This window comes from Varanus komodoensis, unplaced genomic scaffold, assembly GCF_004798865.1.
Source record: "Varanus komodoensis strain SLA01 unplaced genomic scaffold, ASM479886v1 scaffold11, whole genome shotgun sequence".
Classification (NCBI taxonomy): domain Eukaryota; kingdom Metazoa; phylum Chordata; class Lepidosauria; order Squamata; family Varanidae; genus Varanus; species Varanus komodoensis.
Genome location: NW_025335317.1, coordinates 28,535,621 through 28,553,690, shown reverse-complemented (window position 1 = coordinate 28,553,690; position 18,070 = coordinate 28,535,621). Strand labels below are relative to the sequence as shown.

At 37.5% G+C, this 18,070-nt stretch overlaps 1 protein-coding gene across 1 annotated transcript in view; it reads left to right on the top strand.

Moving 5' to 3' along the window:
• The window catches only part of ADGRA1 (adhesion G protein-coupled receptor A1), an 84,063-nt gene that overhangs the window by 471 nt on the left and 65,522 nt on the right, over positions 1-18,070 (top strand). The window contains exons 2-3 of the mRNA XM_044420714.1: positions 12,333-12,460; positions 14,769-14,892. Coding sequence (XP_044276649.1) covers positions 12,333-12,460; positions 14,769-14,892 — 252 coding nt within the window. The remainder of the gene's footprint in view (positions 1-12,332; positions 12,461-14,768; positions 14,893-18,070) is intronic.

Sequence of the window (18,070 nt, the reverse complement as noted above, 5' to 3'; positions counted from 1 at the left end):
CAATATTGAATCATTTAATAAATAGGAAAGAATAGGGTTGCCCACTTCTCCAAACACAGATGCTGTACTCCTTTCTGGCTGCTCTTAAAATTCAAGTCCGTGTGCTGATGACAGCATCCTTTCTAGTAAATGGCTGTTTGTAAAGAGAAATGTTTGCATACAAGGCTGCTGAGGTTTGTCCTCAGTCATACTTGCAGTTCAAAATGCAGTTATTTAACAATTCGTGTTACGCAGAAAGTTACCATGATGGATATGAAAGGCACACTGAATTAGATATCACATTGAGCAAGGAAATCAACATAACTAATAAATGAACAAACTGGGAGAAAACCAAAAAAAATTTTTATTCAATATTCAGAAGGGTTGGACTTACTAGATATTTTAAGGGAGATAATCCCGATGGTTGCATCCAACTATTGGATTTAAAATTAATTCTGAGGCAGACTTGCATAGGGAAGGTGCTGCTTGTGAACATTACTGAAAGGTTTATAGTTGTGTAAATAATGCAATGTGGGTATAATGTGTAAAGGACAGCAAATACAGGAATTGCGAGGCGTGTGACGAGAATACCAATCTGCTTCTGTCAGATGGAGCACAGATGTCAGCCAATCATGGCTCAAGGCTGTGACAATGAGTAGTTAAATACAAATATTTTTCTCTGTTTTTATTAAACTGGATGCCTTCAGTTCCTTTTCACTCATTATAGATGAGTTTAGAATCTATCTGAAGATGAATACAGCCCAATATATACCACTCTTTAAACAGTTTACATGAGTGAAGTTATATTCTTGCAGTTTATTCTTCTCCATCATGCAACAGAGAATTCTTCTCTGGCTCCCCAATCACTTTTCAAATGCACCTGTTGATGCTGCAGGTGCCCCACCCATTTTGACTAATTTTGACTTTAAGTTATGCATTTAAAATTTTGCATGAATTTATGAAGTGGAAGAAATTCTGTTTTTTCTCTATCTCATTTTACAAATATCACAGATAGATATTTTAATACATTGTAATTTTGTATTCATGTCAGTTTAGTAGGTGTAGTTATCCATTCTGTTGACTTTAATGGGATTCTATGTACAGGTGAATGAATGAACAGCAGAACTGAAATCTAATTGAATAACATTGATTTCCATTAATCCCTTACATCAAAAACAGCAGTAACGTGTGTTCCTCCAGCTTTGCATTTTGTCTGTCTCCATTGAACTAATGTAATATAGTTCTTCCATACTCTGAAATCAACCTCTGTTGCCATGGTCATATTAAGATCATATTAGATCTAAATTTATCAGTAGAAAACTTTCAACAAGCATCCTTACTTCATACTATTTAATATGACTTCTCATGATACGTAATGAAAGCTGGAGTACTGAGGTGAATTTGAATGAATTTGGATGAATATATAAACACCTTGAAAGGTGCCTATTGTCATTGGCATTCTTGTGATATTGTGATAACATGTTTTGTTTTGTGTTTTAATCAGCATAGATAACTTTCTTATTACATGTGTATTCTGTAGCCCTAGTACAAGAGCAACAGAACAATATGCCACTGAAACATTATTATAGGTGAAGTATTTGATTTGAACTAAAGAGATCTGGCTCTGATCCCACTCAAATGTGGAACTGGGTGGTTTTCGGCAACTCTTTGCCAGCCTAAGTTATTTCACAGAGTTATTAGAAGACTTAGATAACCCCCAAATATATAACCCCAAGCTCCTTGGAGGGAAGGCAGGATAATTCACAAGTGTGATGGAAAGATAATCCAGTGAGAAAGCTCTCTAATGCACATTCCATGTTGTGTTGCTCACCTGGACATTTAGATTGATGCTGGTTTTCTTATTTTAAAGCGAAACATAATAGCAAATTTCTGGACTATATGGAAGTATTGCAAAATCTTAATAGGAAATAATTATGCTGAAGGTTAGCTGCAGTAAAACAAAGTACACTAATTAGGCAGTAACAATTGTGAATGTTGTTTGCATTACTGCAAGGATAATGTAAATCCTGCTGTGGAGCAAGATGAAATCTAGGCCTAAATTAGCCCAGCTATGTGTTGAACTGTTGGCATGGCACCATGTGCAGATTCATTATTACTGTTTGGTTATGTGTTGGGCAGCTTGCTTTTGAGTCTAAAGTAGCTGTTCAGTTCTGTCTGTAGTATGGTTCTTTTTCTGATCAAATAGGTCCAAAGTATAAAGGAGGAAAATGAAAAGTTATGAATGTTCAAGCATTTAAAAGCATGGCATAGCAAAGATGGAAAGGAATTTATTTTATGTTCAGGTTAAGAGTTGGAAAAGTGTCTGCTGTGAGACTGGTAAAGGAGGTAGTAAAACTTTTATATCTGCAAAGATCTATGTTGCCTTTGCTGAATATTCATGAAAGTAGTCATAGTTTTGATTAGCAATTCCACTGAAAAAGTGGGATCCTTTATGCAACATGTAGCTTTAAATAAAAATACATTGTGGAAAAATACATTTCCAGGAATTAGTGCGACATTTTCTGGCATGATACAGCTCATAATAGGACCTCTGTGAATTAGGTACTGGTTCTCTACTTCCTGCTTCAAGTTGATGCAGGGTGGTGGAGTGGAGGCAATTCCAACCATTGGATTTGTATCATTGACCATAATCTTTTTATGCTTGAGGAATCAACCGATACTGGAAGATCATATGATTCCACTTCATGTCTAGGTACTTTCCAAAGTCTGGAAAGCTTGTCACTGGGGTGTCCTTTCAGTCCTCTCAGTGCACCACCAGACTATGGGTCCTTTGTCTCAGCTTGCCTATCACCTGAACACCTGGCACATTTTCTTTTATGGGGAGGGAGCTCATGACAGAGATTAATTTGGCACAATGAATCATATGTGATTGTAGAAATTTGTTCCCAGTTGGTGGTAGCTGTACCAGCAGCAGAAATAGGAGTTTTACTTAGCTGTGGAATCAAAGGGACAGTTCTCCACACGATTAAAATTGTATTACGTATATGTATCCCCTGACAAACCATTTAGGAGCAAAATGATTGTGTGATATTCGACACCATTCCTAGCTCTTTTTAATAATAGTTTATTAAATATAACCCATTGTTTGCAGTCCACTTTTTTCTAAGGAGTCAGAATAAGTGTAAAGGTCTATTGGTCTTCAAAATATGTAGTTCTAATAAAGATACATATTCACAAGACATAAGTTAAACAGTCAGAGAGATAGCAGTTGTTATAGTGTGTCAGTAGTAACTTATAGCCCATTGCTCCTCTAATGGTACGAAGCAAGGATTCTGGATGTAACAGTAACAGGTAGGAGGCATTGCAGCCCATAGCAGTTGCAAATGACTTTGCAATCTGGCCTGGCCATCTCAGTGTTTCATTTCACAAACCTGCTATATTTGTGTTCATCCACAAGGCTGTTCTTCATTGGATCTAGAAGAGAAGTTTAGAACTTACATCCATGAAGCATCAGGTGTTTAGTTCACCCCAGCTGAGAACCACCCTTCATTTTATTATTAATGAAAAAAGTAAACTACTGATTTCATTCTCAATGTGATATACTTCAAAGCACCTAACTGTATAAACAATTGCTGACAACAATGAAATTTAGGGCTGATGTCCAGTATCATTCTGTCATACCTAGAGCCCAAGCAAGATAGGATCAAGCCAAAGTGTAGTTGATCTGGAATCAGGATGCATGACACAGGTGCACAAATGCTAGACTGGTGTTAGAGCCAAGAGAAATTAGTCAGAGGCAGGAACTAGGACTGGGCAGCTGGAGCCAAAACAAAGATTCACAACAAGAACCTTGGGAATCACAGTAGGCCTGCCCAGCTAAAGGAAGTTTTTATCCAAGCACAGTCCTTGGTGATTTGGAGAGATTTACATCCCTACAGCCAGGTTCACCCTTTCCTGAATATCTGGTGGGTTACCATGCCCACCTGGCTTTTCCTTCATCTGGAGTAGATCATTGCTCCTGAGCAGACCCCTGACAAGGAAGAGTTCTAGCAGCTAGACACACACTCCTTGGCTATAGATTGCCCACCAAGTTCACTGCTGTTCCAACAGTGTGTCCTAGGTTACAGAGAGGAGCAATTGACCCTTAGTTTGTGCATACGTGTTGGGGGCAGGGGTTTTGCCAAGGACAAATGGAATGAAGTCTGTCCAGGGCCAGCCTGAATGCTGACAGCTCATTGCTGGCTTACATATGAGCCAAATCTGTGACATTCCATCATTCTCTGAAACAGGGTCAAGTGACCCGTAACTCTCCAGATGTTTCCCATGATTCCTCATTATTAGCTATGTTGGCTAGGGCTTTTGGGAGTCGTAGGCCAAAACATCTGAAGGACCACAGGTTTCCCACAGTGTAATAGAACCCAAGGTTAGATTATGCAGATATGCAGTGGTGCTGATCACTATATGGTTTAACTGCAGTGGTGCTGATCACTAAATGGGGCCTCAACCACCTCCCATGGAAGCCTATTCCATACCCTCAGGGTCCTAACTGACAGGAAGTACTTCCTGGCATCCAGATTGAACCTTGGCTCCCTGAGCTTTGCTCCATTGGAGCACATCCTGCCTTCCTCTGCAGGGGACAACAGGTCTTTATATTTGGATACACCACAGTTCTTAGAGGTTTCTCCAATGTGCAAATCCTTCTAATCCTCCCTCTGTGTAGCTCTCCCTTCACATGCACACATACTGTCATGGCAGATAGTTTTCCCTTTAGTATGTATTTGGGTTCTCTTCTTTCTCTATAAATATGCAGTGCTTACTTGTACACACCTGCTGTTAAGTAGACAAAAAGCAGCGTGCCTTGATACTTATTTTCATTTTCTGGCCACATAATTTTGAGAATGATGAGGTATACCTTTTTAGGAAAGGGCAAAATCAGGATAATTTTTATCCCTTTCATCTCAGTATCAGTGATTCAGACTGGATATGTTTATTCTTGAGATGCATCGGCACTCCTGGAAAACACTGTTATCTATGGCTATTGTTATATACAATTAAATATAGTAGTAATTACTAAATATATGAGTGTCACTGTTTTAATTGCATGTATAACACTGATCTAGTAAATATGAGGTGCACATGTTCGTTTCTAACCACAATGAATTAGAAAACACTGCTTTTTGCAATCAGATTTTGGTGAATGAGCCTTTAAACCTGACTGAAGTCCTTTCCCTCTTTGTAAAATTTGAAATGGTGCCACTGTATAGGTGTTCAAATGCACTTCTTGCAGACACTTAGGCAGCTATATAACTCAATGTTAAATGCCAATTAATCAGGCAAGGCTCTTGATCCCTTGTGCCTGTTAACATTAAATGCATGCCATAAATAATTTCCCTGTAGATTAGAAGATGTGTGTTTGTAAACCATGTTTCTAGATATACATTATTTAATATTAAGTTACATCAAGTATTTCTCTGGAGACAGGGTGACTCACTTTTAAAGTCAGTTGACCTCTTGGGGGAGATGATGACGAGTCAGACAAGGTTCAACAACATCATTGTTGTGGGAAATGAATATACATAACTGTATCTCTATGGAAAGTATCATGTGTGCTTGAACTAGTTCAATAAAAACTTCAAGCCCAACATTTTGAAAATGTTTTGTTCATTGTAACATCAGAAGCTAGGTGTTACATATCTCCATTAAATTCATCCTTTATTATCAACACAGATCCTAGATAATCAAAAACTTGCAAATTCACATGGAAGATTAGCAAAACTTGCTCTCAGTTTTTAATCATACTTTTAGTTCACAGGAATTTTAGAGTAATTATGTCAAAACTATTGATGTGTCTTGTTATTTTAAACTGTGACTGCAGACCACAAATCACTTGCCTTCAGCATGCTTCCATAAATTTAATTAAGGCATTCTTTAAAATGCCCTGCAATCAGGTGGTTTGGTAGTTTCAGCTTTCATTGCAGGTAGTGGGTCCAAACAACAATATATTTCAATCAAATTTGTATCATATCTACTCTCCCACCCCCACCATTCTACCAATCAGATTGCAATACATTTTTCCAAGTCTCTGTTTTTAGGGTTGGATATCAGTTTGTAGGGCTCACCCTACACCACCTCATCACACTATCCTGAAAAAATTATCCCCCATGGAGTTAGATGCTTTATAGTTTTTTGCATCCTAGAGCTCCTTTCAGTTAAGAGATGGAATCCATCAAAATGCACATTGACATCTATGGAATGTTCAGAAAACATCATTTCAGTACAACCAAATCAATCTTCCTCAGCAGTCTCCCCCTTCAACCCCCTTCCAGCTGCAATTTAAATGAGGATAATGTTTGAAGAAAGTTGCTAGGAGGAAATTGTTTGAGGCTGAATACTAATTATTTGCTGAAAATTGCTCCGCCTCCCAATGGTGATGTGGAGGTTAGACACCACCATCTATTCTTGCCTTCCAGTGCCTGTATTTGGAAGCTGAAACAAGATGAGGGGGTTAATGGAAGCACTGGAGGAGATGCAAAGCAAGTACCATCAGCTAGAGTGGGTTGGAAGAATATAAGTTACCTGAGGTCTGAAACAAAGTAATTACTCATTTTGCAATTTTTCCTTCATTTAGAAGTTATAATTAGTCAGTAAAAACATAAAACACCTACAGATTTTCCCAAGTAATCAGTGGTACTGAAAATGACATATTTCCATAATAGCAGAGGACTGCCACCAGTGGTTGCTGTGCCTTAGTGGAAGGTGTTCTCACTTGAGTGAGACAGTGTTTGTGGAACCTCCTCGAACTGTGTAAGCCTCTTGAACGCTGTTTCTGAGGATAGGAGACCCTCCAAAATGGAAGGGATTCTGATGTGGAAGACTGCAGTAAGTAGTATAAGTGAAAAATATTGTGTGCCCTGACTTGTGTAAGCAAGAGAATTTTCTGCTAAGGCAATATTCTGTTTGAGACCAGCCTGAACCCTTGTTGTTGTTGCTGTTGCTTGTCTTGAATGACTGTTTGATTTAGTCAAGTATTAACAGAAATTACTGTTAAAACAAGAGCCATGCTTTTTTAATAGTATTGAGTTTATTCTTCAGTATTTAAATCTGGACAGTTAATTTGGTGAACTGTGCATCCCTTACAAATTAGCTTTCTGTGCCATTGGCTCAGTTTGTGCAGTATAACAGTAGGAATGGGAAAGAAATTCATATAACTTACATTTCAGTGCAAATTTACCAAATCTGAACTAATCAAAGCAACATATGAACCAAAATGCAGTTATAATATTTCTGCCTTCCATAATTTTACAAAGCAGTTTTCCATGACAAAATTATATGGAAGATGAGTACATTGCAGGAAAATTGAACCAAAAATGCTTCTATTGGTAAAAATAATATACAAATGCACTATATTGGTTTTTTTAATCATGTGTATAATAGGGGAAAGTACATACAGATATAGCTGAAAGTGTAGATATGGATATTTATATATAATATTATATATTAGGAGAAATGTGTATGAACATGCATGTGAATTTTATGCAAACTTTTAAAAAGTCATGAATTGATGCTGAAATGGAATAAAATGAGTAAGAAACTGAATGAAGAAATGTGAAAGTGAGTGTAACCAAAAGTGACAGAATCATCCTTCCATTTTTTAGCCAAGATATTCATGAGATTTTCTTCCATATATGCAGCCTTTTGTGTCACTTTTCCTACAACCTGCAATTAAATCAGACAATCTCAGCTCTCAGTCCATCAGAACCAGGAAATAAAGACTGTCATCTTCAGAGCAAGCCAATTTGTTTGAAGCTTTGTAGTTGATAATATCTTAGTTGATAATATCCTGATAATAACCTGATAACCATAGTTTCCTGTTTCATGTGAATTACGGTTAATTAGAGGCTTCCTGGTCAGGCTGCTGCATGCCAAAAGTCCTGAGCAAAAGGCTCTGTGTGTGCAGACAAAAATCTTTAACATACCTTGGATTTTGAAAACATGCTTGTTTAGACAGATTTCCCTAGCTTGTCTGGATGCTGTTCTGTTCTAGTGTTTATTTTATTTAGTTAGTTGGTTAGTTATATAAGTTTGTCACTGTTTATTGTTACATTGTATTATGCATGTATTGAAACAATCATTTTCATATTTTATTATGTAGTATTTAAGTAATACAAATAAATTCATAAATAATAAACTGATTATCAGCTGGTCATCAAGCAGAAAATGCTTTATACCATATCCAAAAGGGGTACAAATATTCAACTTATGGAAGAAGAGAGATGGAAGTGTATAGTAGCAAAAAGCTGCTCCAGTGTGCTACAGCACCATAAACTCCAAATCATTGATTGTTGTGTGAGTTTAGTTAAGCTAGATTCTATTTCATCAGATACAAAGTCCAATTTCTCCCCACCCCCCATGACCACTATTACAATTCTAGATTTAAGAACCATCTCATACTTTGCTCAAAGGTACCCTTCAAGCTGTCTCTGTATGTGATGCAAATAATTTCCTTGTATTATAGTTTTTCTGTTTGAGAAAAACTGTTCCCCAAGGAACAGAAATAAGTCTGCACTATTTGAAGCAATTTAATAACTACTGGAATAGAATAGTTCCAGTGATAAGGATGTTGCAATTATTTTCTTCTGCTTTATCTAAACAGACTTTATCCTTTACTTCTTTCTGCATTTGTAGCCATGTTGAATATTTATTCTTCAGTATTCCATCTTCCAAAAGCTTAGATATTCATTGGCAATTACCAATATTCATGACCTCTAGATTCTCCTCAAGGAAATAAAATCAGAAAACTGGCTTGTACAGATGTAATATACAATTACACTCATTTGCATACTGTGTGGAAAAATTATCCTTATCTGTGGCTTGCTTTTTCTCTCAGGGGATCACTCAGGGGAGGCTGACAGATCAATAAGATTTAATTATCATTAAAAGGCAGACAAGATTAATTTACCATATATCTGTAATGAAATCAGTGTACTGTATACAGAACTGAATAAAGGATATTTTTAAAAATCTCATTAATGCACTGTACTACTTTAGCTTAAAGTTTCATCACTTGACAGGTTTACTGGGTGAGATCAGAACTGAGCTGACGATAAAAATATGATGAGTTTTAAATGAAAAAGACCTTTAAAGACTTGATTGTTCATGACTGTTCTGTAGGCAAAATGTCTCTGCTGAGCAAGACATATGGCATTTGCTTTCATGGACGCACTCAAGCATAACACGATGAGATGAATCCTATGTGTACTTACGTATATGCAGCTAAAGGTCCCTGGATATGTTTTCTGGACTATATAAATGAAAAACTATTCCCAATTGCTATGTTGTATGCCTCTTCTAAATTGTGTTGTTTCTTACTCCCATCTTATTCTCTCATCACACACACACATTTTCATTTCATGACCACCTAATAGCTGAAGCTTTCTGGGTAATTCACAACAATTCAGCACACACAAGATAGGTACTATAACATCAAGGAAATGGTTATGCTGTTACTTAACTAGGAATCATTTCATTGTTTCTGTAATCTTAGCTATGTTTCTGAATGAAGTGACCTGTAAACAGAATTCTGGATGGTGGTACTCCATAGTCCATAACAGAGATGGCATTAGAGAAGGCTGGAAGCAACTGCTGCTACTATTTTTCCTTTCTTTCTGAGAAATCATGAAGGGACAGCAGTAGCACTGCTGTTAAAGAATAAGGTTGCAGTTCTGTGCTGAAGACAGCTATACACGCTTACATTTCTGGAGGTATAAATAGGTGCAGGGTAGCAGCTTTAATATTCAACAAGCCCAAGTGTCATCACCATCAAATGCAGTGCTTACAATTAAACCTATGCAAAGTGTCATGCAGAGGTTTGCAGGTGCCTGAGGCAAACTAAGTCTAAACTGGCTTGGATTAGAAACAGCATAGCTGCTTGCCTATGGAGCCTTAGAAATCAAGGCTTACTGTGGAAAAGCTGAGATTAATACCCCTGCACAGATAGATAGAAGAGTGGGGCTTTTGCATGCAGCATTTACAGCAGGAATACAACTTTATATTGTAAGAATGACTAGAAAATTGAACAAGGTGAGAACTTGCTTGTGTCAAGCAATTCTGTTGCATAATTTCTAAAGCAAAGAGCTTGAAATCGAAAATCCTAAAACAGAAAGCAGGGGACTCTTCATCATGGTAGTTAGGAATTTGTGTGAATAGGGTATCTGCTGATTTGGCTACTTGATGGGAAATCTTCTACCAGGGTAATTGGAATAACTGCTAATGCTAGTTACAAAATGGATGCGTTCAGTTGCTAACATTGAGTTCACATGTGCTTGCTTATAATTCAGTAACTACAACCTCAAGTGCTAAGTTGTTCTGTGAAAACAATTGTCACAAAAAAGCATCAAAAGCATAGCTTCCATCTCAGCTGACATCAATTCATACATAATATATTTTATGGATGCTGCTTGTATATTTGGATGTGGAATATCAAACAATAAGTTATAAATACAATGATGAAATATGAACTGATTTGTATGCATTTGTCAGTCAGCCCAGAATCCCAGTGGTTCTCAGAGATTAACCATCAGATCCTTCCTTTTGTACATGAAATAACCTGATGGCACTTATCTGGGACTAAGTCCTCAGCTCCACATTTCTTTTTTCCATTTTAAATTTCTCATTAAAATACTGATTTTGCTCTTTAGAGAATATTCCTGTTACATTGTAAAGGAAAGTATTACTAGCAGCAAGGGTATCTAAATGAGCAAATGAAGCACCTTATGCCATCTGCAAACAGCACCAAGAAGAACATTTGGGTGCATCAAGAAAGACTGTCCAGAAAGCAGCCCATGCCAATGCCAGCCTTGCAGCTGTGGGTTGAATGGTGCAACAGAAGCAACCAAGCAGGAAACAGGCCAGAGTGTGCAGTGTGCAGTTCATCTGTTACAATGAAAGGATCCATCTGTAAGGGAACTTTTTGCCCTCTTGTTTAGTCTTTTCGCTACTAGCAGCGAAAATGTAGAAAATCATCATGGACAAAAAAGAATGGAACATAGGCGATACCTGCACAGGTCCTTCCACTGCATTGGTCTTTCCATACCATCCTGAAGTATGTAGGCTAAGGGCTTTTTCAGTACTGACAGACTGGCTAAGGGTTGTTTATAGAAGCTTGCTGTTCTGACCAGCTCCTGACCTTTAGAAGAATTATAAGGAAGTCTGGTGGTACATTCTGCTGGTGCTGGAACTGATGTTTAGTCATAGCAGAATTTCTTGGCATTTCAGTGCTTCTTGGTATTAAATTTTATTAATATAATTAAAATGTTTTAAATCTGTTGAAAAAATATGCTTAATTGTTTATTTTATTATTGTGCCTTGCCATAGTATTGAATTTTATGTTTCTAAGTGGCTCCAGATATCATGGTCTGGAAACGGTTAGGGAATTATATCAAAGCAATGGTGCTACACAGGCTCATCATGTGTTGTTCTCAAAGTAGAATACAAATTCTTCAGATAGCCAAATCTGAATTTTAAAATTATGTTTCAAGAGTTTAGGCACAGATGGCTAGTAGAATGCCAGCAGTTAAAGGTCCCTGATGCTAGTGCTTGATCTTGTGAGTTAGATGCCTTCAGACTAGTTGGGAACTTAGTGCAGATAAAACCACTAAGGTGGACTTTTTTCAGTATTCCTCTCTTTCCTTATTATATTGTTTTGCTATGGATGTGTGACTGCTCTGAAATGGCTTTTCCCAAATGCTGTTATCCTTAGCTGTTGTCTAGCAATCATTATATTGTACTTCAAAATAGTAATGATAAAAAATCCATGCAAAGCCATGGAAAAGCAAGAGTAGATGGAATAAGGAACTGCTATGACTGAACTTGAGTTCCTAGCTTTGTATAAAACTAGCAAACCTTTTCTCAGTGTAGGATTTCCATCCTTGAATGAGGCTATGTGAAGGTAGGTTGTGTATGTAATCAATTACAGTTAGCTTGAGACAAGTTTGAAATAACTTGCAAAAACATCCAAGGAACTAATCAGAGGACAAGACAGTTGAAGGAAAGGACAAGGACTGCTGGCTTGCAGATGCTTTGACTAATCTCTTTTCATCTTAGTACAACTGATTATGTAAACAAGAATGGATCTATTATTTTTAGTATGTAAATTTGATGGAGTACAGGATTCCCTTCAAGCACACAGCTTCTATGATGACACAATGGGAAATCCTGAATTTGCCTTTGAAGATGAAAGTCATTGATTAAGATCAATAAAAAATAATAAACAACCTCCCCAGAAGTCCAAGATGACTCTTTTCTGAGCTGGGGACAAATATTGCTTTGAGATTACAGTCTTATTCCTCTGTAACTTTAGAAGATTAATCTGTTTTGTTTTCCTTGCTTGGTAGGATCAGAAGACTGTGTGGCCCCTATCCCAGTACCCTGGGGAGTTCCTGCACCCTGTGGTCTATGCATGTACTGCAGTTATGCTATTGTGCCTCTTTGCTTCAATTATCACCTATATTGTGCATCACAGGTAAGAAAAGAAGTGCCAGTTGTTAGCATTAACTGGAGTCACCCTTGATTTTCTTGTTGCTTTTCTATACAAATTTGATCTAAGCTCTTGCCCGATTTTGGAAGGTATGAGGCTTCAGAAAGAGATCAAACATGCAGGGTTGGGTCACTGTTAGCCTTCTTCTTTCCTGTGCTTTTCTTTTAATGTGCGTATGTTTACTTTTCTTCCAATGCACATGAGGACAATGGTATTGTGAAGTCCATTTTTCACGTGTTTCACGTGCAGTAAAAAGCAGAGGTAGGCTACATGTACTGCTCCGAAAAATGACATTAGCAAAATCAGTCACATTTGCAGGGCTCTTTTGCTACTATTGAATGCTGCAAGTATTTTATATTGCAAAGGAACTGCATTTAAATGTAGTAGCCCTCTGTGGCACACAGAGGAGTTTCAGTGGTAACTGTTACTTTCAGTTTGTAGAGGGCAGTATTCAGGGGATTAAAGTGGATGTGGACCTCCTCAATACCCACATGTGGTATAGAGGTTCCCAATGAAACTCCACACTGATGCACCTGCACACGCCACCTATCATAATAACAGGGATTTTGCTACTGTGTATGGATGCCATTTAGTATGGTTGCTACAAGTAATTTGTGCAGAAATGCTGTTGTACTGTACTGTATTAACATAAATTAAAAATAACTATTGTATTGTGTGCCTGATTTTGCCGACATTTGATTAATTGGGAGTTTCATCTCATCACACACAAGATCTGTCTATGTTTATTTAATGACACCCTCCTTGGTTCCGGTCTAGAAGAAAGAACTGCACTCATGCTACCCTGATATTCTATGAAACTCAGCAGCACCTCTTATTGTCATCTGGCAGCTGTGTATTCCTTGCCCATAAAGGAATACTGCCCCTAGTCCCCAACAGTTCTTGTGTTCAGCTGTCCAGGAAGTGATACGACATGCAAACTAGATCTAATCCAATACTAAAAGCGGCTTCAATAGCAGATTGCCAGTCCATAGACTTCCTTGTCGGAAGTGTGGGATAGTTAATGCTTGACATCTCCGTGAATTAAGCTTAATAAGAAAACTGCAATTGTGTTTCCATTAGTAGCATATCTTTCTTGAGGGCTTGTTTGTATGACAGCCTCTTGTAAGTTGCTTCAGGCTGTCTCTTGTTTACATATTCAAAGGGCTAGTGCAGGGGTCAGCAACTCGCGGCTCCGGAGCCGCGTGTGACTCTTTCATTCCTCTGCTGCAGCTCCCTGTTGCTCAAAATATGTGTCACAACTGCCAGTGTGTGACACCCGCCAGCATGTGATTTATTGAGCTTTTCAACCCCCAGTAGGCCAACCATGGAGAAATCCCAGAAAAGTTTCAGAAGAAAACAGAATGTTCAATGGTGCGTGGGCAGATTCATTTGCTTTCACTGCTGACGAGACTGATTTACCAGTATGCGTAATATGTGGTGAGAAATTGGCAAACAACAAAAAGTCAAATGTTGCAAGACATTTCCAGAATAAACATACAGCCTTTGCTGAAAAATATCCGAATGGTGATGAGAGAAAAAAAGCCATTTCAGAACTTATGCAAAAGGTTGATTTGAGCAAGAATCATTTCAAGAAGTGGATTAAGTCTGCAAATTCAACTGCATATGCTAGTTTTGTGGCCGCTCAGAAAATAGTCAAGCATAGGAAGACATTCACAGATGGAGATTATATAAAAGAATCTTTCATTGATTTCATAAATGCAACACACTATAGTTTTTTTATACATAGCATAAAGGTAAAAAGCAATATATGCAGTGTTATCTTTATTTTAGATGTCAAAAGGGTTTTGTGGCTCCTGGTGTTTTCTTTTCTGTGGGAAACGGGTCCAAATGGCTCTTTGAGTGTTTAAGGTTGCCAACCCTTGGCTAGTAGAATGCTAAAGCAGACAGAAGGGTTGGGGGGGAGGGAGAGAGGGAGGGAGGCCAGGCAGTCCATAGTTCAAAAAATGATTTCTGTTAGATCTGAGTGATCTCAAGCTGAGTGATCACATAGATAATAATGTAGCTGTGAACAAATGTTCAAAGAGCAGTAATATGCGGAATTCAGTGCAACAGCAAAGTGATTAAAGATGGTGACTGAAGAAAAAGCACTGCAGTTCTTCGTTTATGAAGGTAACGTTTCTTGATGCAGGATACAATTATGTCTCAAATATTTCTGATCACCTAAAGGAGTCCTGCATTTGAAACAATGGCTTCATTATCATTGAATTGTTTGAATTTCTGTGATACTTTTCACTGTAGCCATGTGACATTGCTTTATTTTAACTTTAAACAGCACAATTCGAATCAGCAGAAAAGGCTGGCACATGCTTCTCAACTTCTGTTTCCATACTGCTCTCACTTTTGCTGTTTTTGCTGGTGGAATAAATCGTGTAAAGTATCCAATTATCTGTCAAGCGGTAAGTACATGAATTACAATTAACATTTTTAATAATTGAACAAAAATTATGTTGGATGGATAGATTAATTGTATTTCAAAAGCATGGTTGTAAAATGCAAAGATGGGAACTAATACTAAAAGACCACAATGCAACCAGAAATCTGTCTGTTTCTCTAGGCACAGAAAACCCTTGGACAGCTCAATCTTAATGTTTTTTACATGCAGATAAATCATATTGACTTCAGTGGAGCTTAACTGGGTATGCTTAGGATTGCATCTCCAGGCCAATAATTTCTTTTTGCATTGTTGTATTGATTGATTGATTTTAACCTGTAATGCAAGTTATTCTTCCCTCTTTTATGCTTTAGAAATATGTTGAGAGTTCTTTATTATTTGTACTTCTGATATGATATCAGTGCTTTTGTTGAGTATTTCTAAGCCTTTTAAAGTCATTGGCAGCATTCAATGCAGATTGTTGCTAAGTACACTCCTGACATCTCATTTTAAAAGCAGACTGTGCCAAAATAGTGGAAAAGTTGGGTCTTTATTATTGGGTTTCACAGAGAGTTTGAAATGAGACTATATTTTAGATCAGTTTTGTTTGTTTGGAAAACAAGATCATTACTGTTTCTTCCTCCTTTCCTCCCTAAGCTGGCTTGTGTCCAAACTTTTTCAGTCTTTAATGCTTTCAGCTGTTGTCCTGAATTTACTAAGAGGTGTGCCCCATCATATATAGAATAGTTTGCATAATTTGGTTACTGAAACAGAATTGTATAGGATTATCAGGCTGAACAAGGCATTGAAAGCATCATCTTGATTGGATGGAGAGAGCTCCCTCCCTTTTTAAAAGAATGATAAAAGAAGGAAAGGTTAGAGATTTCAAAAATCATGTACAGTATGGAAAAAAGTAATTAAGAAAGATAGTTTGCTTCCTTTCTAATGAACTAGTGAGAAGTAACTGGTCAGATAAAAGAAAGTACTCCTTCACTCAGTGTATAATTAACTTATGGAAGCTGCAGCAACATGTTACAATGGCCAGTGCCTTAGATTTATCACCAATTTGTCTAAATCCTTTTTGAAGTTACTACTTTAGTGGCTACTGCTGCTCAGTGTCTTCTAGTATTCTTGCTCCCTTGAGGTATCTGGTTGCTGAGTAGAAGGAGGCTGAGCTTGTAGTTCTTATTCATCTCTCTTATTCATGAGTCTAATTTGTATGATAGCTTTCTATACCTTTATGCCTTCTAGATGCATTTTAGTACGTATTACTTTTAGCCAGCAAGGCTACTGCAACACTAAAACACTCAGTGTAAAGCAACTTCCTATGTTTCCTGTTTTTTATTCTCTTCTCCAGGCTGAAAATACTCAATGTTTTCAATCATTCTTCATAGGATTTGGTTTCCTCACTTTCCTGAAAGCCCTCCAAAGGTCATGCTCTGGTTTGTCAGCATCCTTAAAATCTGATTCCTCAGTCTGGCACATTACAGAAGTTCATTTCTTATGATGTTGCCATCCTGTTTCTATTAATGCCACCTTAGATTTCATTGCTGGTGCAGATTCTGTTTCTGAGCCACTAAGACACCAGCATCCATTTGACAAATACTGAGGTCCAGCCAGCTTTCCTCACACCCTTCCTATACTTGTGCAATTTTTTTTTATTGGGTACCTAAATGCAAAACTTTACATAGATTTTGTGTTATTAGCTTCAGCCCACTGTTCCACGCCAAGATCATTTTGAATATGTTTTTTAAAACTGCTTTCTTGAATTCTAATTACGTTTACAAACCTATCAATGAATATATATAAGAGTACAAAATTCCTTATTTTTCAAGCAAAATAAGGAATCAGGCTTGGTTCTGTCTTCAGTGGTATTAGCTATCCTTCCCAGTTTCATTCTACCTGCAAATTTGATAACAGTCCACTCAGTACCATAATCTAAGATATTTATTATTTAAAAGTTGTACAGCACAGGGCATGGACAGAGCATTGCAGCTCTCTGCAGACAGGCAAAGACCCATTCATGAGCACTGGCTGGGTATAGTTGTTCCGTCAGCTGTGGAGCCATCTAATGGCCTGCGTTTTTCCATCTTGTCCACAAGTAGATCATGGGAAACTGTGTCAAATGCTTCGAATGAAAAAAAGATAAACTGGGTTAATTTGTATAACTGAACAGGTCATCATCAGTCATTTAAGCTATGTGGACTATAGCTATTTAAAACATTTTAGCTGTGCCTGCAACTTGTACCTTTCAAGGAGACCATGGCTAATTAAGGGTTAAATAATCCTAAATAATCCTCATCTAACCAAAAAACCGTTGATTGATTATGTGAGGTTTATTTAACCTTCATATAACCCACAGTCTCTGGGTTCTTGTGCTTGTTAAACGCATGCTGGATCCTAGCAATTAATGCATTTTGCCTGGATGCTGACAAACCAACTGCTTAATAATCTGTTCTAGATTTTGCCTTATCTCTACATTAATCTGATTACTCTGCTGTTTCCTGGTTCTGTTTTTCTCCTTTCTGAAAATAAGGACAGTATTTAACTATTCCCAGTCTTTAGCCTTCTAATACCTCATCTGTTTTCAAAGAACTTTTTGGAAAATTATACACAGAGGCTCTAAAATAACATCCTCAAGCTCTTTCAGCATTCTGGGATATAAGTCATTTGAAGCAGCTAGGTTTTTTTTAACAATTGTCTTACCTATCCAGGGCTGGATGTTCCTTCTTATATCATTTGTTCTGCCTTTCCCAAGTCAATATAATTCCCTTTGTAGAAGACCAAAGCAAAGCAGGCCTGCCAGATCATTGCAGATCTGGGCTGCTCTTTTCTACCCATATATCTGTCTTTCCATCTTACATATATGTCTTTTAAAATTTCAGCTTTTCAAAAAGTCTTCTATGCAGCCACACTGTTTTCTGTAGAAGTCTGCCTTTTTTCCTTCTCATTGAAATTGTTTGTGGTTGCATATTCAATATGTCACTTTACATGATCTCACATCCTTCTTGATCTCTTTTAGCTATGAGAGATCACCCAATATTTCTCTTTGCTTTTTGAAACTGTCCTTCCTAAACTCCAAGGTACTACATTTAGTATGCATATCCCTTGCTATCATGAATTCCAACATAACATGGTCACACTCCCCCAAGGTTCCTGCCACTTTCACTTCATCAACTATTTCTTCCCCATTGGCCAGGATT